Here is a 25007-nt window from a genome sequence, read left to right on the forward strand (position 1 = left end):
AGAAATCCCCCCAAAGCAAAATTCATGTTATTCCTTTGGTTTTTAGGAAGTTGATGGTCAACTTGATGGATATAAAAGGACAATCGTATGATTATATTCATAGGAAAAGGTTCTCTATCATGTAAGCATGAAGTCTGTGAGCTTAAATAACCTCATTTATTTTTTATGTACACAATTATCAGTGAAGCAGCCTTAGTTCCTGTATATAAATGAAATATCAGACATTTTTGTGATAACATTAGGGCTGTCCTCAACTGAAGAAAGTCTTATTTGATATGATTCAATCAACAGATCTGTAGAACCGAGTTTCTCCATTAAGAATCATGCAAAAGCACCACTTTAAGTCTTGTCTTTACCATAGATATGCTTAATTTTTTTCAGCATGAAAAATGACTAATCATGTAGAAATCTTAGTCAACTAAAACAAAAATTAGTCAACTAATAAACTAAGAAGGGGGCAGACCTAGAGACATTATCCAAACATTTGGACTAAACATTCTAATCTACACCATGGGAATAACAAACATTGAAAGTTCAGCTTCTCGAATTTGCAATACGACACCCACAATTGAATGATTGTAAGCATGCAGACAGTGTCAGACTGCCAAAGTATATTATATGAATATTTTAGGAAAACTAATCAGAAATATTTTGCTATAAAGACAGAGTGAATGAGAACAGGGAACACAGCTTGCTTTGCTCCCAGCACCTCTTAGTGTATTGCTGACATCTCTTCCAGCTGCAATCTCTGCAAAGCGAGAACATCTCTCTCAGGCGGCACGTCCCAACCAATATCTATCAGATCCCCAGCGGTTCAGACTACCCCGACCCCTCCAGCCCCTCAGCCCTGAAACGCCGGCAGTCTGCGCGGGCCAGTCGGCCCATGTCTATGTATGAGACCGGCTCAGGCCTGAAGCCCTATCTCCCTAAAGGGGAATCTCCCTACCCAGAGGAGGGTATCCCCACCCTGCAACCCTTCCCACCTCATGTAAGTAAGACTTCCCTGCTCTCCTTTGCCACTTCCTCTCCACTGCCCTGTTTCCACCACTTTCCCTCATGTCTTCACCCTGTCTGCACCCTTTCTCTCTTCCTTTATTTTTATTTTTTATTTGCCACTGGGTAGATTTTTTGCAGCAGCATCAAAGACGGATTCATCAAAACCACAATGTCATTGAGACACAGCCAGTCACAACTCATATCAAAACCATTATCTGCATATTTCTGTTGTGCTGCTTGTTTGTTAGACAAAACTTAGCTGTAACTACATTAGATGCTGTTATTTTGATTTACTTTGAAGGTTTGTACTGTGTTTTATGTTGATGAAGCATTAAAACTACCATACAAATACTGTGTTTTTGTAATGCATGATAATTTCACATACTCACTCCACCCTCTCATCTCTCATTCTTTGATTCAAATCAGATATTTGCAAAGTTAAATTTGAGCCTGTGAATCATAGCTTTCTGGTACTTTCTCTCTCGATGGATTAACTCCGGTGCTCTTCATTTTAGAACTTTTCCAGGCTCGGGCAGGAAATGGTGATAAGTTCAGGGAATAAATGTAGGAGGATGATCTGTAAAAATAACCCAAATCTCCACACAGCTTTGATTTATCTCATCTATTTAGATCGGTCCTCAAAAATAACACATATTTCTAATCCTCATTAATGCTCATTGCACAGATATATTTTTCTATTAACTCTATTCTCAGTATACAGTTGTACCATAACCAGCTTGAAGAGATTTATGTGACATAACATGATCTAATCCCACTCACTCATCTCACTTTTTAGTTTGTTTCTTCTCTTAATTTAAGAAATGTGTGTCCTTAAAATGTGATTTGAACCCTGTCTTTAGACGGAAAGGGGCGCTTTTGTGACCACCTCTTCATCCCTCCCCTCATTTCCATCCACCCTGTCTTGGTCGAAGGACGAGAGTGCTCAAAAGGTTAAGTACATCCTCAGCCGGTCCACATTTTGTGGGACGCAGCAAATCAACTTGGAGCCATTTCCACCTCCTCCCCCTCCCTCACCTCCCTCTGTCCTCCATATGCCGCTCCTTATCTGCCCTGCTGCATGAGCCGCCCCTCCACCACCTGCCCTCACCATCAGATACCCGCCTTCATCGGCATCATCCTCACAGCGCGGCTAAACAACCGGAGTTGTGTGGTTTTGTGGAAGGCAAAACCTCTGTGGAGCAGAAAGTCGTGCTTTCACCTGCTAATTTTAATGCTTTCTTTCTTTGCTCCAGAAACCTGTGCGGCAGATGATGCGTCATGTTTGTTTAACCTTTTGTAAAGCAACCACCTGTCTGTAAACAAGGGAAACAAACGGAGTAAATTAGGTTGTTAAAAGTGTATTTTTACCCCTCCAGTTGTTAAACTCATGTTTTTCAAGTAAGAAAAAGTGTACTGAAGAATTAAGGTATTCTTCCATGTGCACTTAATTAATGTGAAATTAATTAAAGTGGGCTATTTTTCTAACATTATACTTATATACTTATACAACCATTATCATCTTATTATCATTAGCACGACTAAAGATGTACTGAAATACAATTAAGTGTAGTGTACTTATTTGAGACACCATTGAGATGCATTTAAGTATACTTGAGTATCTAGTTGTTTTTTTAAACTAATAACTTCTTTTGAAATTGTGTCTTGAAGTACACTTTAAAACACTTTTCAAATACACTCATATCAAACTGCATGGAATATATATATATATATATATATATATATATATATATATATATACTTCAAGTTGAGATAAAGCTAGAATTAGGTGTATTTTTACTGCATTAGTAAAAGAAAAAAGCTAAAAGTGTATTTAAGTGCATGTAATGTGTCTCAGAATATTCTAATTAAATACACTTTATTGTATTTTAGTATATCTTTAGCAGTACTAATAGCACATCAGTATACTAAGTACATTGTTAGTATATCAAAAATAGCACACTTTTAGTGAATTAATCAGGTGCATGTGGAAGTTTACTACCTAAACCTACATTAAGTAAACTTCAGTGTATTTTATTTAAATTCAGGGCAACGCTGTTTTAACAACTGCTTGGCCATTTTGCACAATGAGCTTCCAGCAGCATGCTCTCACTTCCTCCAGTAACACACAAACAACGTGCTGATCCAGGGTCTGTTCCGTGAAGCGCCTTTACCAAATAAACCAGGCTTTTTTTGGGTAATCTGACTCATTTTAGTTGATTATTAAAGCAAATTGAACTATTTTCAAGCATAAATTAGCATAATAACTGAGCTTGAACATTGTTGAGTTTGCTTTGTGGAACCAAATTAGCTGGAAATAAGTCAGACTGACTGGAATGAGCCAGATTTATTTGGTCAAATCACTTTACAGAACAGGCCCCAGGAGATGTTTACAGTCAAAAATGATTTATTGTCTGTTCAGGCAGAACAAAGAGTGCTTATCATGTTGTCTGACGCAAGCTCATGTGCTGCACTGCATTTTGTTCTGCATACAGGATTTTGTTTAGAGTCTTGGACATGGATTGATAGGGGATAAACATGTCATACAATGGGTCCTGTATGGCTTTGAGTGTACTTGTTTGTCTCTGCTTCCTGTTTATAAATTTAGCTTTGAGTCTGATAGTGAATCTGCATAAAGTTACAGTAAACATCTCAATAACCCATCTGGTGTGAAGATAAGGCTTTCCTATTTTGTGTGATTCACCCAATAGTTGTGATTCGTGAGATTTAGCTCAAATTATGAACTCATCGGACTTCCCGCTCTCAATAAATTACCCTCTGGGGTCTACTCCTCTTTAGTTTGGAGAATGAGTAAACCCTGTGTGTCATGATGTAATGTTTCCAGCCATGTGTTGCTGATTATTAGAATTGGCTTTATTTATTTGGCCATTTTCTTAATTGTCATCCACGAATCGATCCTTTTTCAACATATTCTGTTTTTGTGCCTCAATAAGATCAATTTCAAACAAGTCAGCATCAGTGATTATGTCATACAAATGTGAGTAAACTATCTGAACTCTGCATAATCTGTTTGACTAACCCCATACTGAATGCTTTTGCTTCACAGCTTTAATGGCTTGTTTCAGTCAGAGCCGTCTGCATCGCTTCTACTTGTTTATAATCACATCTGACCTACAATGAACAGAAAGGACTACATGTGTTTTTGTTCATTGTCGATGAGCATTGAAATTGTGATTTCACCGCAGCTGTTTCTGGTTTATATTGTCAGTGACATGGGACGACTTGCTTTGTGTCTCCTCTCCTCCTTCTAGGCCTCAAAGGTAGAGAAGCAAAGCAGCATGCCGGAAAGTGACTATGACAACACATTCAATGACTCCGAGATGGATGATTCGGGGTAAGAGCATCACCAGGAATGATTTGTTCAAAGTAATGAGTGAAAGACAATAGGACAGTTTTCTGGCTCCTAAGTAAAAGGGTAAAAGAATGCGTGTTTTGTTTTTCGAGTAAAAACAATAAGCAGAGATTTTTGGCAGTGGAAATAATTTCCTCTGAATTTCCCTCTGCAGTTTTTGCAGGAGAGGGAGGCTGAGGAGCAGTGGCTGGCTGGGGGAGGGCAGCTCTATCCCTGAGCTGGATGATCTGGAGATGGAGTCAGACCCCACGCTTCCCAGCACCGAAGACGTCATCCGCAAAACAGAGCAGATCACCAAGAATATCCAAGAGCTGTTGCGAGCTGCTCAGGAGAACAAACATGACAGGTCAGAATCTGCAGACAAGATCTTTCTTTATCAGCTTTCATTTCTTTGCTTCCATTTTCAACCCACGGTTCCTCTTACAGTCATCATCATTCTGTTATATTTGGTCGCGCGTATCTCCTTTCATTTCCCCTTTTGTGTCTGTTATCTTCACTCTTCCCCTTCACTCTACTTCCGCTCTGCTCTGCTGTTATGATGTTTTGGTGTCCTCATCCCTCATCCCTGAGAGCAGACCATGTGAGCGTGAAGGCGTGCGTCGGCTCAGGCACAGCCTGGGATGTTTCAGCACTCTGGTGCCCTGGGCCGAGAAGGCCCCCCCTCCCCTTCAGCCGCTCAGCCTGCGCTCCCCTGACCCCACCTCCTGGTACTCTGGCCTCTGTCCCTGCCTCCCAGGCACAGTTTTATTTTCCTCTCCCTCAAACTTTTTTTCTTCTGCCTCACCTGCTAACAAGCTGTCTCTTTCCTCTGATGTGCTGACTTTGAATTTGCTTCAATTAACCGAAGATGTGATTTTCCCATCTATGCAGTGTGATGCAAACAGTGAATTTGAACAGGCCCCAGGAGATGTTTACAGTCAAAATCCAGGGTCTGTTCCATGAAGCGCCTTTACCAAATAAACCAGGCTCTTTTGGGTAATCTGACTCATTTTAGTTGATTATTAAAGCAAATTGAACTATTTTCAAGCATAAATTAGCATAATAACTGAGCTTGAACATTGTTGAGTTTGCTTTATGGAACCAAATTAGCTGGAAATAAGTCAGACTGACTGGAATAAGCCTGATTTATTTGGTCAAATCACTTTACAGAACAGGCCCCAGGAGATGTTTACAGTCAAAAATGATTTATTTTCTGTTCAGGCAGAACAAAGAGTGCTTATCATGTTGTCTGACGCAAGCTCATGTGCTGCACTGCATTTTGTTCTGCATACAGGATTTTGTTTAGAGTCTTGGACATGGATTGGAAGGGGATGAACATGTCATACAATGGGTCCTGTATGGCTTTGAGTGTACTTGTTTGTCTCTGCTTCCTGTTTATAAATTTAGCTTTGAGTCTGATAGTGAATCTGCGTAAAGTTACAGTAAACATCCCAATAACCCATCTGGTGTGAAGATAAGGCTTTCCTATTTTGTGTGATTCACCCAATAGTTGTGATAGTCTGACCCCACCTCCTGGTACTCTGGCCTCTGTCCCTGCCTCCCAGGCACAGTTTTATTTTCCTCTCCCTCAAACTTTTTTTCTTCTGCCTCACCTGCTAACAAGCTGTGTCTTTACCTCTGATGTGCTGACTTTGAATTTGCTTCAATTAACCGAAGATGTGATTTTCCCATCAATGCAGTGTGATGCAAACAGTGAATTCGATGTAGCACATTTTTAAGGTTGATGTTGTTTTTACTGTGTACACCATAATTCTTTAATACAAAAATGTGCTATGGAACTTGTACTTACAATGCTAAAAATGTGCACAGAAATGTCTGTTAAAAAGCATGTTGTGTTGATTACCTGAAGGTGAAGTTGATAATGTACGGTGTGGTGTGAATATTAGAGAGTGCATTACTTTGCATGTGAAAGGTTTTGGTTGAATTATATTTTATCAATGTTCGTTCTATAATTTTGGGATTTGTACGAATGTGACTTGTTGAACTCATGGATAAATCTCTTCTCCTCACAGCTTCATACCCTGCTCAGAAAGAATACATGTGGCTGTGACAGAAATGGCTGCCCTCTTTCCTAAGGTACGGAAACTTTTTGTGTATTCTGCTTTGAGAGAACTGATCAGTGAGCTGTAGGAGCCATTTATGTGTTGTTAGTTTAGTCATTGTTTTACTAATAATTAGTATTGTTTGATTATTCAGTCTGGATGTTTGTGCTTTATTTAGATGGCATTTTTTCATAGTATTTTCTCTTTTGCTCATGTTTCGTTCAATCATTTTCTTGTTAAGTATTTATAATTTTTTCCAAATTAGTTTTGTTTGTGAATTGCGTAACACTGTGGGCAGCCGTGGTTATTTATGTAGGTAGGCAGTTATGCTGCCAGCATGTTGTTGTTTTTTAGTAGAGAAGGAGAGGCAGCGGGAACCATGATATTTTTGTTCCTTTGTTTTCTTGCTTATCTTTGGAAAATAAATCATAAGAAACTCAGAAACTTCACATGTACAAATTATTTCTTTGTCGGTGTACACCACATGCCCATGGTGCATCAGTGGATCTTTAATTCTATGTCTGATTGAAGTTTGATTTTTTTAAACTGATAAATGGCCTCTACAGTCAGCCATTTAGTTTTTTAGTTTTTATTTTGAAGGTATCACAAACACAAAATACCAGTTTAACCCATAAGAACCCAGACCTATTTATCCTTGAAGGAACATTGTGGGGGATATACCATAGACTAAGTGGACCACATAGAACACATTTATGACGTTTTTTCGTTTGTTTGTTTTTAATTCTACCCCTAAATGTCAAAGATCTGTGATGTGACATATATGTTACATTCTGCGTTTATGGTATTTATGTTAATGATATTTACGTTAATGATATTTCTTATTTTAAAATAAAAAAATTGACATTTTCTGCTTATAGAAACACAAATTTGCCTTTTTCTTTGCATCTCCACAACATATGTCAAAATTGTGACATTAATAGTGCTGTTAAACAACAAATTATTTTTCAGATTTGTTTTTAAGTAACAAAATAAGAATAAATCAATGATAAAAACAAATAAATATTTGCCTTTTTGTTTGCATCTCCATAACATGTATCAAAATTGTGACTTTAATTTGCTCAGGAAATATTGTCAGAAGACGTTAAATGTAATACAGGACATCCTGTTAACAGATTAGAATTATTAAATGGGGTTTAAACGTAGCCTAGTAACAAAAAAATAAGCTTTTTGAAATTAGCTACTTTTTCACATTTCTGTTTCCAGTCACAGCCACATTTTGGAGAACTCACTTCTTGTTAAAGTCAAGTGTTTGTTACACGGGTGTCACCATGGGTTCTTATGGGTTAAAGACCTAACTGCAGCAATATTTTCAGCTGTGCTGCTTGGCTCTTTACTCACATCAACAATTAATTGCACCTAAATATATATATATCCTTGTGTGGTAAATATGCATGTTCTTAAGTGTGTGTAAAAGAGCACAAACCAAAATAGGTCCTGGCCAGATTCAGTCCTGAGCCAGCAGAGGTCAATGTGGTTCCAAAGGACCTGCACTATACAGCCTCTCTTTGCACAAATCTGTTGAGTTTTGAACAAACACTGTACATAATTATTAAGTTATTTAAAATCTTCTTTTGCAGAAGCCACGCTCAGATACTGTGAGAGGCTCTCTGCGCTTGTTGACCTCCAGTGCGTACCGGCTTCAGAGTGAGTGCAGGAAGGCGTTGCCCTCAGAGGGCTGCCCAGGACCGGACATGCAGCTGGTCACCCAGCAGGTCATCCAATGTGCTTATGACATTGCCAAGGCAGCCAAGCAGCTTGTCACCATCACCACAAAGGAGAATACCAACTAACAGCACTTACAGGGCTGCAAAGCAGTCAGCATCTCAGTTTTGTTCCTATATATGTTTTTTTAAATGATTTTGTTGTTTTTTTGTATTTGTGGTATATGCATGCAGTTTTTTTTAATTTATGAATTAATATTTAAAGCCAACTCTGGACAAAATCTGAGTGTAAAGGGAAAAAGTCAGCAGCTTTACTTATGGATACCTAGCTGTCATAATAGCACAATTTCTCTTAAATAACTTCTACAAATCGTGTTAAAACAAGCAGCAGCTAGCAGGCCCTACAGACTGTGATGGTTTGTAGATTTGAATTGAGTAAAACTCTCTAATCTTTAATCAGTTTATCATTTTTGAGAGAAGAAATTAAGCACAGGACAGTAGATCCACATGATTATGTTGTCAGTCCAAAGCCAGACACGGATGCTGAAAAGCCATAAATGAGTCGTGAATCTGTCATTGAATCCTATTGCTAAACACTTTCGTAGCTAAAGGAGCTTCCTCTCATTAATTGCACTGTGCAAGCATCATCATACTGTAAAGTTTAATCTCCAAAAAACAAATTAACCATTAAATGTTGAGAACTTAATTGATGCACTCTTTGTAGCTCTGCATTGATAATGTTTGTTGCATCCAAGAAGCTTTTTGTGTGGTTTGTCCCCTGTCCAAGTGTAATCCAGTCTGCAGCGCGGCTATTTGTGTCCATTTGTCAAGTCGGTGAATGCACATAACGCTTGTTCAGGGGCCAAGTTGTATTCTTCACCAGCACCAAGACGTTGTTGTGTTAAGTTCAAATGATCTGGTGTTTTTTTTCTCCACACTGCACTGTATTCTGCGGTCTTGTGTGCCATGGCAGTGTTGGTGATGTTACAAGATATTTAGAGCTGATAACCATACTGTTTGTATGTCCACGTGTTTTGTGCTCTGTTCTGTTGCTGCTAGTTTTGTATTTAAGGTGCAACATATGGGATAGAAATCCCGACGTCTCCTGTATAATTGTGCAACCCAACGTTCATCCTCACCAAGTGTTTCAGAGTTCATCATCATTTTGAAATCTGATCAAGGTAATGTCCCTCTCTGTACTTGACTGGAGTGCAGGGATGTATGTGATGCCGCTGTTAAGCTGCACTTTGGAAAAATAATTATTTTCTAAATAAACTTAATTTATAAATACAGCCTGTTGTGATTTGGCAAGTTTGTATTTATGATGTTTCATTGCTTCAATACAAATACTGAAATGATTTGATTGGAATAGCTTTATTGAAAACAGTCTACAAATTCACGATAGAAAATATATACTAAATATATAAAAGTGCAAAAAAAAATCTGTCAGTTCTTTTCTACATATGCAAACAACCAGCATTAAATTATCTACATCAAAATGGCACAATTTAGAAAATCACTCCATAACGCAGTTCCAGTGTAAGTGATGGGGACAAAATTCACAGATGTTGATCTGTGCAAAAAAGCATTTTAAAGTTTAATCAAATAAAATCTGAAGCTTCAGGAGTTGGTATCTTCATCTTTATCTTTTTTGCTACAGGATTCTCTGTTTTTTGTTACGGTCTCCCACAGCCACTGTGGCTCCTCAAGACAACACTGTCCCAAAGAGTAAGATGTGGGGATTTTGAAAGAAAAGATAATCCCTTGATTTGATTTGATGTTACTTTGAATGATATCTGCAGATTATGTTCCCCATCAGTTATTTTGAATGGTTTGCTGGACAGGAGGAACAAAACGGTGACAACTAACTAATTTTCAGCCAATTCACAGGTAGAAAAATATACGTCTCACAACTGAGGTTTGATTCCAGTCCTGCAGGTGGCTCATGTCCAGGCTGATCGAGGTCTGCTGTGAATCTGAAAGAAACCATTTCAAGCATATTTTAACATTAACGAGCATTTCCAAAGTTGCAATATGAACCTTCAGCTTGACTTTCATCTTTTACCTTCTCCTGGTACCCTTTCTTGGCCATCCTCTGCATCTCCAGCCTCAGCTCCTCCTCCTGGTTTTGAAGAGCCTCCCTGTCCTCCTCCTCTTCCTGCTCTAGCCTGCACTGCTCCTCCCACTGTTCTCGACGCTGCTGCTCCACCTGCAGTACATTCACACAAACAACTTTAAGTATCTTTTGATATGAAAAGTATGTAATATGAGGAGGCGCTGTGAACAGAAACACCTGACAATTCATTCCACTGTAGTAAGTCGATATACAGTAGTGTTTAAAATAATAGCAGTCCAATGTGACTAACCAGATTAATCAGGTTTTTAGTATATTTATTATTGCTACATGGCAAACAAGGTACCAGTAGGTGCAGTAGATTCTCAGAAAACCAACAAGACCCAGCATTCTTAATATGCACGCTCCTAAGGCTGTGTAATTGGACAATTAGTTGAAAGGGGTATGTTCAAAAATATACCAATGTGGCATTCAATCAGTGAGGTCATCAATTTTGTGAAAAAAAAAAACAGGTGTGAATCAGGTGGCCTCTGTTTAAGGATGAAGCCAGCACTTGTTGAACATGCATTTCTCTTTGAAAGCCTGAGGAAAATGGGTCGTTCAAGACATTGTTCAGAAGAACAGCATACTTTGATTAAAAAGTTGACTGGAGAGGGGAAAAGAGGTGCAAACAATTATAGGCTGTTCAGCTAAAATGATCTCCAATGCTTTAAAATGGAGAGCAAAACCAGAGACACGTGGCAGTAAACAGAAGACAACCATCAAAATGGAAGGAAGAATAAGCAGAATGGCAAAGGCTCAGCCAATGATCAGCTCCAGGATGATCAGAGACAGTCTGGAGTTACCTGTAAGAGCTGTGACAGTTAGAAGACGTCTGTGTGAAGCTAATCTATTTACAAGGATCCCCCGCAAAGTCCCTCTGTTAAAAAAAAGGCATGTGCAGAAGAGGTTGCAATTTGCCAAAGAACACATCAACTGGCCTAAAGAGAAATGGAGGAACATTTTGTGGACTGATGAGAGTAAAATTGTTCTTTTTGGGTCCAAGAGCCGCAGACAGTTTGTGAGACGAGCCCCAAACTCTGAATTCAAGCCACAGTACACAGTGAAGACAGTGAAGCATGGTGGTGCAGCATCATGATATGGGCACTATGGTGTTGGGCCTATTTATCACATACCAGGGATCATGGATCAGTTTGCATATGTCGAAATACTTGAAGAGGTCATGTTGCCTTATGCTGAAGAGGACATGCCTGTAAAATGGGTGTTTCAACAAGACAATGACCCCAAACACACTAGTAAACCAGCAAAATCTTGGTTCCAACCCAACAGCACTGATATTATGGAGTGGCCAGCCCAATCCCCGGACCTTAATCCAATTGAGAACTTGTGGGGTGACATCAAAAATAATGTTTCTGAAGCAAAACCAAGAAATGTAAATGAATTGTGGAATGTTGTTAAAGACTCTTGGAGTGGAATAACAGCTGAAAGGTGCCACAGGTTGGTTGACTCCATGCCACACAGATGTGAAGCAGTTATAAAAAACTGTGCTCATACAACTAAATATTAGTTTAGTGATTCACAGGATTGCTAAATCCTAGAAACCAAAAAGTTTTGTGTTTGTAAAGTCAACGGCAGACATTGCTATTTTTTTTAACACACCCCTTTCAACTAATTGCCCAATTGCACAGCCCCAAGAGCTGCATATTACTAATGCTGGGTCTTGTTGGTTTTCTGAGAATCTACTGCACCTACTGGTACCTTGTTTGCCATGTAGCAATAAAAAATATACTAAAAACCTGGATTAATCTGGTTGGTCACATTGGACTGCTATTGTATTGAATACTACTGTAGCCACTGCACAATGTGCCAACCTGATCATTGATCTCCTGCATCCGTGCCGTCCTACGGGCTCCTTCTTGCTCCTTCTCCTGGAGCCGTGTCTCCCGCTCCCGCTCCAGTTCCTGGATCAGCTGTTCCCTTCTCTTCAGGGACTCCTCCTGAGCATCTCTGTTCTTTTGCATCTTCAGCTCCAGCTGCTGCTGTCTCCCCACAAGCACCTTAATAAGAAGAAGAGTAAAAGGAGAGCTGCTATGTAGTAGTCATGTCTTTTGAATTACTGAACAGTCAACTAAAGTTTCATCTTGATTTTAAAGCAAATAACCTCCTGCATCAGCCGTTCTCTGGCTTTCCTCTCCTTCCCCCACTGTGCTTCTCGTTTCTCCCACACACGTTGAGCTTCTTCTCTGAAATTGATGAGAAACATTGGTTTGCATTTGAGAAGAAGCAGGAGTCTCCTTCTGCTGAGTCAGAGTTTTTCCTTTCTCAGTTTGTACATCCTCGATCCTTTCTTTTTGTGTGTCTTCCCTCCCAACTGAGATTTGTTTTATTTCTCTCTCTGTATATTCCAGCTGTGGTTAACCCTTAATAGGGCACTCATTGAAATACTTGCAAATTCCAAATTTAAACCCTAGAGAATATTGGAGGATATTACATACTGCCAGAATGTGTAAAAAAAACATAAGGACCCAGGGGAGGGGGGTAATATTTTGAGGAAAAGGTTACAAATTTATGAGAAAAAAAATCTCAAATTAACAGTAAAATAAAGTTACAAATTTGTAGGAAAAAAATCTCAAATTAATGCTAAAAAAGTTGACAAGATTAAAATGGCAAAACTACGAGAAAAAAAGTGCAGATTTATGAGCTTTAAAGTGGTGAATCTGCGAAAAAAAAAGTTGTTGTTTTTTCGCTTTTTTCTCGTAAATCTGTGACTTTTTTCACGCAGATTTGCCACTTTAAATCTCTTAAATCTGCAACTTTTTTTCTTTTAGATTTGCCCCTTAAATCTAGTAATGTAGCCTGATCTTTGCTGATTAGCTGGAAGAAATCCATGTGGTTCTACGACCAAACAGAGAGACATGGGGACCCCATTTAGATATCCACTGAAGTTACCAAATATGGTTCTTCGCCCGATAAAGGGTTAATGCCTCTGTTATATTGCATAGGTATGTGCCTCCACGCACTGGCAAGCCTCAGCCTCAGCCTCTCTCCTCAAGATGCATTTTAAGGAATTGAGACATTTTTTAAGACTGTCTGTGAGATCAATTTCCAGATCACATGGAAGAAGACAGAGGGGACAAGGAAGCACAAAAAACAGAAACAAGAAGAGTCCTGAGTGAGTGCTGACCTGTGAAGAATTTCAAACTCAGCCTCCCTCTCCCGCTCCAACTGAAGCTGCTCTTCAATCACATGTTTCATCCAGGCAGCGTCAGCGATGGCCCTTTCTTTTCGTGCCGTCTCCATCTTCCTGTCCTCCTGCTGTCCTTCCAGCAAGGCTGCCAGGATCTTACGGTCAGCCTCCTTTTGGGCACAGAGGAATATCGAGGAAGTTGTGAATGTCGGTAAAGTTGGACTTAATGCAGAAAAATGTACTGTATCAAAAGTGAAATAAAAAATGAAGTAAACTAACTAGTTCCTCCTGCACTTGCTGGGCTCTTCTCCTCAGCTGAGCGCGATATTGGCGGATCAAGAAATGCCTGGTGGAACACAAATCCAATTAACCAAATGCCTCACCAGAATGATGTATCTGTAGATCACTCGTTGCGATAACTTATCTGCACAAAGAGCATCCCTTACCCCATCTCAGAATTCTTTCGCCTTTCCTCCACCTGTCTCCTTTCTTCCTCCATCTTCTCCAGCTCCCACTGTTTGACTAGCAGAGCCTCTTGCTCTTTCTTTAGGCGAGTTGCCTGAGAGAGAGAGAGAAAAAAGGCTTAAAAAACACATCTGCAAAATCAATTTTCCTGGCAGAAATACTTTGTCCAAGTTTTAAATACCTCCTCTTCCCTCAGCTTTAGCTCTTCCATCTGTTTGCAAAGTTCCTCCGCCCTCTTCCGCTCCTCTAGGTTCTTTTTCACCTTCTCTTGCTTAATCCTCTCCAGAGCCTCTTTTCGGGTCCTCTCGTATTCATTTTCGAAGCGTCTCTTCTCCTGCTTCTCTTCCACTTCTTGCTACACATTTGGAGAGACAGGTCACTTACAGTAGGTGTCTAAACTTTCTAAATTATGTACCATGTTCAGGAGATAAAAGTGAGTAGATATCAGACTCGATACTGTGCTCACAGATGACATGAGCCACCATTTAATTAAAAATTGATTTGTTACATAAATAATTAGTCAGGTAAAAGGATAATGACAAAGTTTAACATCTTGTGGGTCTAATACGTCATCACTGACTTGGTGATGGTGCTTAAAAGTACCGGAGATCATTTTTCTACCCCATTTAGTGTGAGTACAGAATAATAACCGTGTTAGGATAATAAGGGATTTTGACCTGTAGGTCCTTGTGATTAACAGATTTGAACGAGCAGAAACTGAACTGTCTTGTCTGATAGCTGTGATGAACATCTTACCTGTTTCTTCTCAGATATCTGCTCTTGCCACTGGCTGACAACATGATCTTTATGTAATGTCGACTCAACCTGTGGACAGATTAAAGGAGCTAGTAAGGACGAGACAGAGATACTGATGAACTTGACCCTTAGCGGAAGGGATACCAGAACATTTTTTTCTCTTAAGTCGACACTAGACTCAGGTTCACAGAAAGTCATGGAATATCTGCATCACAAGCCCGATTAGTTTCCAGATCAAGTGGACATCTTGATAAAAAAGTGTCTGTTTTCTCCTCCTGCGAGCTCTTAAGACGCACAGGATGGTTACAAGATTCCTGAGGCCATTTATCACTTCATTAACATTCAGACTTTGAAGTATGAGGTGTAGCAACTTGTCGTTTTTCCATTAATAGTTTAAACTTTGCTACCTCTCGCAACTCTGCGTTGTTTTTCTTCCAGTGCTCATTCAGCAGCTCTTGTGCAAGCTAGGGGTTAAAAAAAGGAAAGAAGAAAGAACCATTAAACATTTCTGACAGAGCATTATAATCAGTGCTAAGGAGGCAATATATTAAATGCAGCTACCTTTTTTCTTCTTTCCTCTCTTGCTGTACGAAGCTCTTCAGTCTTTTGCACCAGCTGACCTGCCAGTGCACTCCTGTCAGGAACTAGCTCCCTCAGCTCCGCCTCCAGGCGGTCTTGTTCCTCTTGAAGCATGGCCCTGAGCCGATCCCTGCGCTGCTCCAGGATGGCCTTCTTTTCCTCCTCCAGTCTTTGTTTATGGTATGCCGACATACTGAAAAAACAGAGGAAAAGAGACATTTGTTGTTTTTCCTCTGGCATCATTTTCTGTCATTTGTCTGCTAAAACCCACAGAGAGAAAAATCTGCACCAACTGATATTTGTTTTACAGTATGAAGCAAATTTGAGCCTGAAGTGTTGCCGAAGTAGGTACAAATTAGTTGGGAGCAATAGACTATAGTCTCTTTTTAAACATTCATCATACACAGGGTTCCAACACCTTTTCCAAAGTCAACGTTTCAAGCTTTTTCATGATGCAACCTGTGGTCAATTACATATTTATATACAGTATACTGATTTTTGCACTTCTTTATTACATTAAAGAAGATGTTATTGTGCTAAAAAATAATCAAGATGTTGCACGGCAGCTTTCTACAGAAGGGTGACATTGTAAAGGAAAATGCAAAAAATGTTCATATTTCAAAATGTGTCACCTGCTCGTTAGTAGACTCTCTTCATACATAATCTACATTTCAAGCAGTTTCCAGTTCTTTTCAGAGATTGATAACACCATTTTCAAGGATTTTTAACATTCCAGGAATCCTGCATAATGAAACCTTATATACAAAGGATGATTACTTACAGAGCCATGTAAGTGAGGGCAGTGAAGGAGAAACAATAGAGAAATACTGAATTAGCCCCGTGGCAATCATATATCAATAGTAAACATGAGCATGGGACATCAAATTGAAGCCTACTGTTGCAGAGATTTCTGCAGTTATGTGGTAACAGAGTGAGTCCGGCTCTGGTGTATGTTATTTTATACAGTCTATCGTAACACTGTTAAAATAATCGCCAAAAAGTCATTTTTTGTCACAATTGTCTTTTTTTGCCTAAATCATCTCCTCATGATGCTGGCCACCTATGGTAAAATCGCCTACATCCTCAGTTGATCAGATCATGTGATTTTACCCCTTTAAGATAATGGCCTATGTCAAGTGTGTGACTTAAGCAGATTTATTAAGCCTAAGTCAAAATAAAATGTGACTTAGGCAATTTTTGGAACATGCCTTTGTGACTTAAGCAAGATATGGTAATACTTTATTTTTAAGGTGTCTACATAACAGTGACACGAGCGTGTCATAAACATGACATGGGATGTGTCATGAACGTTAATGACACTTTGAAGTAACATTAATGCTCATGATACTTGTCATGTCATGTTTCTGACAGGCTCGTATGTAGACACCTTCAAAATAAAGTGTTACCATATCTTGCTTAAATCACAAAGGCATGTTCAAAAAATTGCATAAGTAATTTATTTCTCTTAAATTACATAATTTACACACAGTGTTATTAATATGCCAATAGCCATCCTTTGTTACATCCTTTTTGAGTGAAATGATCAATAAATGTCATATGTTAGACTTTTGGTGAAGTTTTTTGTGTTTCCTGCAAAACTTGAAAAAATGAGTAAGGCGATTATTAACAGGGTGACGCTATGGTTGTTACCTCCGCTGGTAGGACTGTCGGGAGCTCCACGCCGCCTGTTTGTGGCTGCGGACACTCTGCTCTCTGAAGTACTGAGCATGCAGCTCCCACTGCTGCCGCCACCGGGCCTCCTGCTCCCGCTGTCGAGCCAGCTGTCCGGCCAGCACCCGGGACCGGCTGGGCACATGGGCCGAGAGGGTCGGCAGAGCCATAGTCCTGAATCAAAATAAACATTAATTGTGTGAAGAAATCACCCAAAACTAACCTAACTAACTTCTCATGCATTATAATGTATTAGTTAAGTATACCCGGTTTAACACGTTATTGGTTAGCTAGGCACAGTTTGTTTGCTACTCTTTCACACAGAAAACAGAAAGCGACCAGTTACCTTATTATTTAGTTTCATTGTGTTCTGGCCATGTAACGTTTTTTGTTTAAGGACAATGAAGACATTTAAAACCAAAACAGTCCGAACAAAGCGCCACATATCGCACTGCCCAGCAACACGCGCGCAAATAAGAGCCTTTTCATCTCGATAAATAATACCTACCTACCCTCTGGTGGTAAACTGGATAGCTTCCTCTTGTTGTTTGTTAAAACAAGTCGAAGTTTTTCATTTCTGCACAGAGAAACCGCCGTTATTAAACCTTACAGTTTCCCTTAGCTACCGATACTCTTCCTGGTTACTTCGACGCTACGGGGCGAAGTAAAGGTCAAAAGAGTCGACTGGATGAAAACGCAAAGCGCATTTCAAACATCTGTGAACTCATTATGAAAAAAGGCATTTAAGTCGGGCTTCATTTCCTATTATGATCATTATATTTGTTGGAAAGCTCATGGTGATTTTACTTTAAAGAAAAAGGTACCCTTCTACCTGAAAAATAACCCTAAACCAAACAGTAAGTGGTGGAGTATAACTAAATAGGCTACATTTACTCAAGTCCTGTACTTAATTCCAATTTTGAGGTACTTGCACTTTAGTTGAGTATTTCCATTTTAAGTAACTTTATACTTCTACTCCACTACATTTCAAGGCAAATATTGTACTTGTTCCTCTACTACATTTTACGACAGCTTTAGTTACTTTTCAGGTTGAGATTTAACATCCAAAACATGCTGATACTAATACTTTTGTACTTTTACTTGTAAGTTTTGAATTCAGGACTTTTACTTGTGGTATTATGACTTTTACTGTATTAAATGATCTGAATACTTTTCCCACCACTGCTAACAGATATGATAATGTCGTTTATCTGGCCATTGATCTGTGATACATTGTTTTATATCTTAATTATTTTAATGCAGAAAAATCATAGCTATATCACCAATATTATTATTAATTAGTTGTTGTTATTATTTACCACAGTCATAATTACTCTGGTACGGCTTTTTTCACAGGTGCTTTATTCCACGGTTAAAATTTTTAATGACTTTGTCAGTCAGCTTGTTGTTAATGACTTCATATCATTGTTTTTATTTTAACTCGCATTGAGGTCCTGTGTGAGCATACAGTTGCGCCAATGCAGTTTTAATAAGCCAGATGGAACAGATTATTGAGTTCATGTTTACCTAAAATGACTGAAATGATACCATTACAATCCACATGAGTATCATATTTGTATTTATATTTTGTAATAATAATAATAATAATAATAATAATAATTATTATTATTATTATTATTATTATTATTATGTCTGTTATCAGTAGTGAAAGAAGTATTCAGAGCCCTTGCTTCAGTAAAAGTACTAATACAACACTGCAAAATGTACTTAAAGTACAGTACAATGCACTGTTGTCCAGGTTGGGCTAATTTTAACTAATGAATATAGGCCTACTGTTATATGGTTTCATTTATAAACATGCTTAATTACATTAAATTGATCATGTTAAATGTTAAATCTTGACCTGAAAATTAACTAAAGTTGCCAGCTAAATGTAGTGGATTTAAAAGAACAATATTTGCGCGTGGAATGTAGTGAAGTATAAAGTTACGTGGAAATACTCAAGTATAAGAACCTTGAAATTATACTTAAGTACAGTAGGCTACTTGAGTAAATGTACTTAGTTACATTCCACCACTGGTTGTTATTTTAGTATTAGACACTATTATAAAAACATATATAATGTCTAAATATTATCTGGTTCCAAACGTTTGACTTAGGAACATAAAAAACAAGTCTAGATAATAAATATTTCATAAATAAATAGAATTAATGATGTGGAACAAAATTCAGTAATATTATCTGGCTGCCACCAATCCAATGTGTAACTGTACACTTTGCACAGATATTCCACATAACTCCATTAGTTGGCAGTAAAGCAGCATATGTGATTAAACGCAGAGGAAGACTCGTGTCAGCTGATTAGACCACATCAGGTGCCGCTCTTGTGTTTGTTCTGGACTTGTGTCTAAACGCCGTTTATCGGCCCTTTTACCCGACAGGTGGCGATGACCCGGATCTATCAGTAACAGGTGGATCACACGAGCCGTCGGCTGGATATTACGCCACTTACCTGGGTTCAATGTAGGTGACTTGTGTGTGTGTGTGTGTGTGTGTGTGTGTGTGTGTGTGTGTGTGTGTGTGTTGGCTCTCTCGGGCTGGGGTATGACACACAGCTTCCTCTGGTGTCACTGTAAATCCGCAGTGGAGGGCTGACAGCCTGTTGCTATCATTTCAGAGGTAAGAGTGTGTCCGGACTAAAGAGATGGCTCTGCTAATGGAGCACCAGTTCAGACAGCTGCCAGCTGACAGACAGGTGGAAACAAGACCGTTTCTGGAGGCTGTGTCATACCTTCCACCGTTCTTTGGTAAGTGAAGTTTCCACAGTGTGACACAGTTGGGGACCATGGAGGTAAGCACCACTGTCATTCCTGAATATAAAGCTGTGGGGAAAGATGTCAGTGGCTGTAGAGAGAACACACAAATGTATTTCTATTCAGCCTATTATAGTGGTTGAGTTGTCAGAGAAGTACAGATACAGAAAAATCCAGAGTATTCATTTGTTTTCAGCATGTTAATGTACACTGCTATGATTTCAGGGAATTAAACTGGGTGAACGTGCACACAAATGCAGGATTTTATTGGACAGAAGTCCCCTGCAATGCACTTTTTTTTCCACCGTCATGCATCTTTCATGTGGGATTTGTTCAACTTTGATTAATAAACACAAACTTGTTGTGAGGGAAATCTGTCACAACACTTCCATCAAACCTAATGATACGATCTCTCTCTTTCCAAATGATAATCTTTTTTGGATCGTGTTTCTCTCCATCAAGCTGTCCACAATCCTTTAGCATGCATAATTTAATCCACTGGCCTGGATTTTAAGTTGTGAAAATTGATTAGTACGGTGTTGAGTTCCCCTTGCCCATTCACCGGCGGCACGGTGCGCCAGGGCATCTTTGTGCAACTTCATTCTGTATTAATATGCCAAAGGTCCTCTATTGAATTTGCCATGTGAAACCCTTGAGAGGAATCAAGTCTGATGTCGATATTAAGCTCTTTCCTCCTTGTCGCCATTGTTTTAATTGACCTAGAAATTCCTTGGCCAACTTTCCTACAAGCCATTAAAGTCCTGCAACCTCTCATAGTACATTCACAGAGGTGTTTTAAATTAGTTTGCCCAATTAGACCTCTTCTTCAGGGCTGCATGGACAGTACATCCTCACTCCACAGTCAGTTTTCCACCTGTTTTGAAAGCAGGATAGTTCTTACGGTTGTCATTCCTTTAAGTGAATGGAGTGCAGTGACCTTGTTAATCCTTCTGCATGGCTCTGTTCAACTTCTACCTGAGAAGAGGTCTAATTATCCAGAATAATTAACACCTCTGCGGGTGTTCAGGGCCTTTAAGGAGCCAAATGAGGCTTTTTGTTAAAACAAAAGTATTCAAGGACTTATCCTTGTTTGAATCTTATATATTTTAGTGTTTTTGTTCAAACTATTTTACTGTTTCAGATTAATTGTTTCCAATGTCTTGCAACAAAAATCTTGGGAGGAAAGTGGAGAGTTTAGAGAGATCCATACAAGATGAGAATGTCTACGAAATTAGATCTGTTGCCGTCAGTATCGTGGCGATGCATGACATCAGCACAATAGAGCGGACTTTGTCATGAGTAGTTTCCACTAACAGCTCAGGAGCTGAAAGCTGTCAGTGGGTCGACCAGGAGCCCTGTGTGGTCAGGACCCAAGATGTCTCATTGTTCGGCATCCCGTCACCAAATACTCAGGTCCTCTAGTAGCCTAATTAAAGGACACCTAATGATAATACTGTGATGGTGTGTCAGTGATAACAGCAGACACTGAAGGCCTGATCCAGCATTGTAGGTCACTTAGAGAATTTTTACACCTCTTTCTAATCTGCTCGTCTTGTTCTGGTCAAAAATAAACTCTATACACTGTAATAAATTATTCTGTAGTCGTTTCATTTTACTTAATATATTTGATAAAATGTATTGAATATAAATGCGTCCTTGATTTTGAGGCAGTTGTTTAAGTAACTTTAATATAAAATGTTTGAGATAGAATCTACTTATTTTGATCACATTAAATATAATCTTTATGTGTATGTAATTTTAAATCAAGAGAATTTTTAATGAATCCAACACAATAGGATTAGTCCGTTTTTAATTGACACTTAACACTTCCTGTTAAGTTGTTATTAACTCAACTTGTAACGTAGTTAGATTTAATAAATAATATTGAGTGCAATCTGTTGCCTCATTTTTATTGAGTAGCTATTGTTTATCTTTTTTTACAGTGTAGTGGTTTCGTTAGTGGTGGGAACATGGGAACTACCAGTTGTACTCAGCAAGAGTACACTTACTGTAGCAGCTTGTGTAGTTGCAGCTAAACTGTGGATTGAATAACAATAATGCAATTACATTTTATACATATTGTGCCTTAAATTTAGCCTGATATTTGAGGTTTTAGGTCTGGGATTTTGACTTGATGTGTTGCATCATGAGTTTTTTTAAAGACAGAACGACCAGAGAGTCTGTTTAGTTGAAAGGTCAACCTCACTTGTTTTGTGCCCCAGTTTAATGAGGAATAGCACTAACCAATATCAAGATATTATAATAACGGTGATTACTTTTGTAATAATAATAATAATAAATAAAAATGTTTCATGATTGCAAATTCATGAAAGTACTTTAAAAATGCCAGACAATAATAACAAAAAGCCATGCATACGGACCTGCAACTACATGTTTAGCTCTTTAGCTCTTTAGCTTTTTTGTTAATGGAGTTTGGAGTTTGATCACCACGAAAACCCTGAATATTTGCACATATTCTCATGAAGGCTTAATAGTTTTTGTTTATATATATATAGGTTTTCACTCCTTAAATTCTCAGCAACACTCTGTTTAATATTCCTCCTCAGACTGCCTTGGTTCTACTATTTTTGCACCAATAAAGGCTGACATATCTGGTAACATCACAGTAAGTATGATTACTCTTTCATGTGACCTGAGTTAAATCTGTTGCCCCTATTCTTAAATTTCTCAGCACCGTTATATTCCAATAAAATCTACTTTTTTTTACCTGATAGAAGATCAAGGCGGTTTATGATACCAACCCAGGACGGTTCAAGACACTGCAGCAGATTGTGGAGGCAGAGAAGGAAATGCATGGAGCAGACTGGCCCAAAGCTGGAGCGACGCTGGCACTAATGTGGCTAAAAAGGTTTGAGAAATTTTACATTTCTGATTCTCTGCATTGTTGGGTTGCATGTGTTTATTTAATTTTGAGCAAGGTGAAGTCTTTTATTTTTAAAGCCCAATAAATCAAATCAAAATAAGAAATTTGCATCAGGGAGCTTTACAATGTGTACAGCATACTACATCCTCTGGAAGAGAAACCGAGGAGGGATCCCACTCTCAGGATGGACAGATGTGCAGAACCTGGTCTCATAGGAATCCGTGAAATAGCCACGGATTTGCTTAACTCAAAATCCGTGGAATAGCCACGGAATCACTCAAATTTCCGTGAAACTGACACGGATTTCGATACAATGCAAGTTAATGACAGTCATATCCCGTGGCTATTCCATGGGTATTTTTTCCTATTGGTTTGTTCCAAGTCACGTGACTTTCAAGGTCCCGGCGGACAGAACAAAAAACATGGTGGACAGGTCTCTCGTTTTTAGTGAAAAAAATCTATATTTTGACTTAGTTTCTGCATAAAAAATGGATTTTGATCACATTTCTAGCGAGAAATATATGAAATATATAATGTTTTATTTTCTAAATCTTCACTCAGTGAATGTACATAATCACTTTGCATGTTGGAATAGCCACGGGATATGACTGTCATTAACTTGCATTGTAGCGAAATCCGTGTCAGTTTCACGGAAATTTGAGTGATTCCGTGGCTATTCCACGGATTTTGAGTTAAGCAAATCCGTGGCTATTTTACGGATTCCTGTGAGACCAGGTTGGATGTGCAATAGATGCGGGGTGTATAAAATGTGTGTAAAATTACAATATATAGACAGTCCATATGACAAAACGATGCATTGAATGTATCAAAAGGATGGATCCAGGAAGCTTCCAGTTGTTCATCATGTAACCTGGAAAAAGTACAAGCTACACAAACACATAAACAGCAAACTATGTCTGCACCCATAATCACTGTGCATGTCTCCTTTATCGACCAGGGGTCTACGATTTATTCAGGTGTTCCTACAGAGCCTGGTGGACGGTGAAAAGGATGATAGCAATCCAAACCTCATTCGAGTCAATGTCACCAAAGCCTATGAAATAGCCCTGAAAAAGTATCATGGCTGGTTCGTGCAACAGCTGTTCAAGGTGAGTTGATTGGCAGATACATATGGAAGAGAGCAGATGTATGGCTCTTTTATTTTTGAGTAAATGTACCACTGAGGGAGTGAGTTTTGTATAAATCTGCCGTTTGTATTTGCACTTCTAGGCAGCTCTTTTCGCTGCTCCATATAAGACAGATTTCCTGAGGGCCCTCTCCAAGGGTCGGGACGTCAAGGAAGAGGAATGCTTGGAAAAAATCAGGAAATTTCTCATCAACTTCACCGCCACTGTGGATGCTATTTATGAGATGTACAATAAGCTGAATGCTGATCTTGATTACACAGTGTGACTGCAGGACGTGTCTCTTTCCTCCAGTGAGCCACTTAGTTTACAAAGTAATTTACATTCTGCTGTCTGCATCTTGACATGGCTGCCTTCAGGTCATCTGACAGCTCTCTGTGGGAGTGTATTTATAATACTCTGTCGTTACACATCAAATATTTGTTTATTTATTCATCTGTGTGCCTGTTCTGGCTGTTCCTCACTGTTCTTTGACTCTGAGGCATGTTTCCCAAAGCAGCTGCAGGTTTCAACTCAGTATTGTTTTGTTCTCTAGTTGAAGAGTATTGTTTATTTACAGGGAAAGCCACAATATGCCAGATATTTCTGTGCATGATCATAAGAGAATTATACCAAGAATGACAGTGCGACTTAGCAAATGTTTCTGGAACCAGGGCTGTAACAAAAGCTTTAAATAAGCGAGTGGGGTGACAGATTTAATGAGCTATTGAGACTGATAATAACACAAAATTGTAATCTTTACTCCAGTCATTTGTACCTTATAGTTATTTTTAAAGTTTTGTTTTTTAAAATGTAAAATTGTATTTTTCTTTATCCTGAGATAAGGTAAGGGCTGCAATTACTTGTTAGAAAAAAGGAAATGACAAAACAATAGTTTAAAATGTGATACAGCTATAGCTTATACTTATACTGAAGTACAATTTTCAAAATCCAGCACGTCATTTTCATGATTTACAAGCACAACTGGAAAATAAGGAATATGTTTTCATCTTACTCAACAAATACTGTGTTCATGTAGTTGACCATGTTTTGTGGGGATTGGATTGTAGTTTTTAGCTTTTAACTATTCTAATTCTAAGTTATCAAATCAAGTTATTTATGACAGTACATACATTAAGTACAGTACTTAAATACAGTTTTGAGGTTTCTTCAGTATTTCCATTTTATGTAACTTTATACTTCTACTCCACTACATTTTAAAGCAAATATTGTACTTTTTACTCCACTACATTTATCAGGTCAAGATTCAACATAAAAACATGATAAATTTCAAGTGACTCATAACAGTATATTAAATAGTGAAAATGAGCCCTATAAACACAGTTTACATAATTCAATCAATGCAAATAATCTAATAATACATTTAGAATATATCTAAAACA

At 38.6% G+C, this 25007-nt stretch overlaps 3 protein-coding genes across 7 annotated transcripts in view; 2 read left to right on the forward strand and 1 right to left on the reverse strand.

The window, feature by feature from the left end:
• Positions 1-9382, forward strand: part of git2a (G protein-coupled receptor kinase interacting ArfGAP 2a) — a 22311-nt gene extending 12929 nt beyond the window's left edge. Inside the window, exons 15-20 of one of the 4 annotated variants that reach the window (XM_059336274.1) lie at positions 740-988; positions 1857-1946; positions 4266-4348; positions 4521-4712; positions 6379-6442; positions 8007-9382. In XM_059336274.1, coding sequence (XP_059192257.1) covers positions 740-988; positions 1857-1946; positions 4266-4348; positions 4521-4712; positions 6379-6442; positions 8007-8219 — 891 coding nt within the window. In that variant the 3' untranslated portion in view covers positions 8220-9382. The remainder of the gene's footprint in view (positions 1-739; positions 989-1856; positions 1947-4265; positions 4349-4520; positions 4713-6378; positions 6443-8006) is intronic. The other 3 variants (XM_059336275.1, XM_059336276.1, XM_059336277.1) reach the window with 3 other exon arrangements.
• Positions 9383-9448: 66 nt separating this feature from the next.
• Positions 9449-17460, reverse strand: tchp (trichoplein, keratin filament binding). The gene is made up of 13 exons (XM_059336279.1): positions 17335-17460; positions 16802-16996; positions 15134-15344; positions 14980-15036; positions 14573-14641; positions 13998-14171; positions 13798-13910; positions 13631-13697; positions 13349-13521; positions 12326-12407; positions 12036-12221; positions 10156-10299; positions 9449-10066 (listed from the first exon to the last, which is right to left on the reverse strand). Exons 2-13 carry the CDS (start codon positions 16990-16992, stop codon positions 10034-10036), a joined length of 1500 nt encoding a protein of 499 aa, XP_059192262.1. The 5' UTR covers positions 16993-16996; positions 17335-17460; the 3' UTR covers positions 9449-10033.
• Positions 17461-17600: 140 nt separating this feature from the next.
• Positions 17601-24763, forward strand: gltpa (glycolipid transfer protein a). 2 transcript variants are annotated; one of them, XM_059337325.1, is made up of 7 exons: positions 17601-17679; positions 19225-19306; positions 19461-19590; positions 22164-22222; positions 22332-22465; positions 23439-23589; positions 23711-24763. In XM_059337325.1, exons 3-7 carry the CDS (start codon positions 19488-19490, stop codon positions 23891-23893), a joined length of 630 nt encoding a protein of 209 aa, XP_059193308.1. In that variant the 5' UTR covers positions 17601-17679; positions 19225-19306; positions 19461-19487; the 3' UTR covers positions 23894-24763. The 2 variants fall into 2 exon arrangements, with proteins under 2 accessions (XP_059193308.1, XP_059193307.1); XM_059337324.1 differs by lacking the exon at positions 17601-17679 and having other exon boundaries at positions 19133-19306.
• The last annotated feature ends 244 nt before the right edge of the window (positions 24764-25007 follow it).

This window comes from Centropristis striata, chromosome 7 (genome assembly GCF_030273125.1).
Source record: "Centropristis striata isolate RG_2023a ecotype Rhode Island chromosome 7, C.striata_1.0, whole genome shotgun sequence".
Taxonomy (NCBI): Eukaryota; Metazoa; Chordata; class Actinopteri; order Perciformes; family Serranidae; genus Centropristis; species Centropristis striata.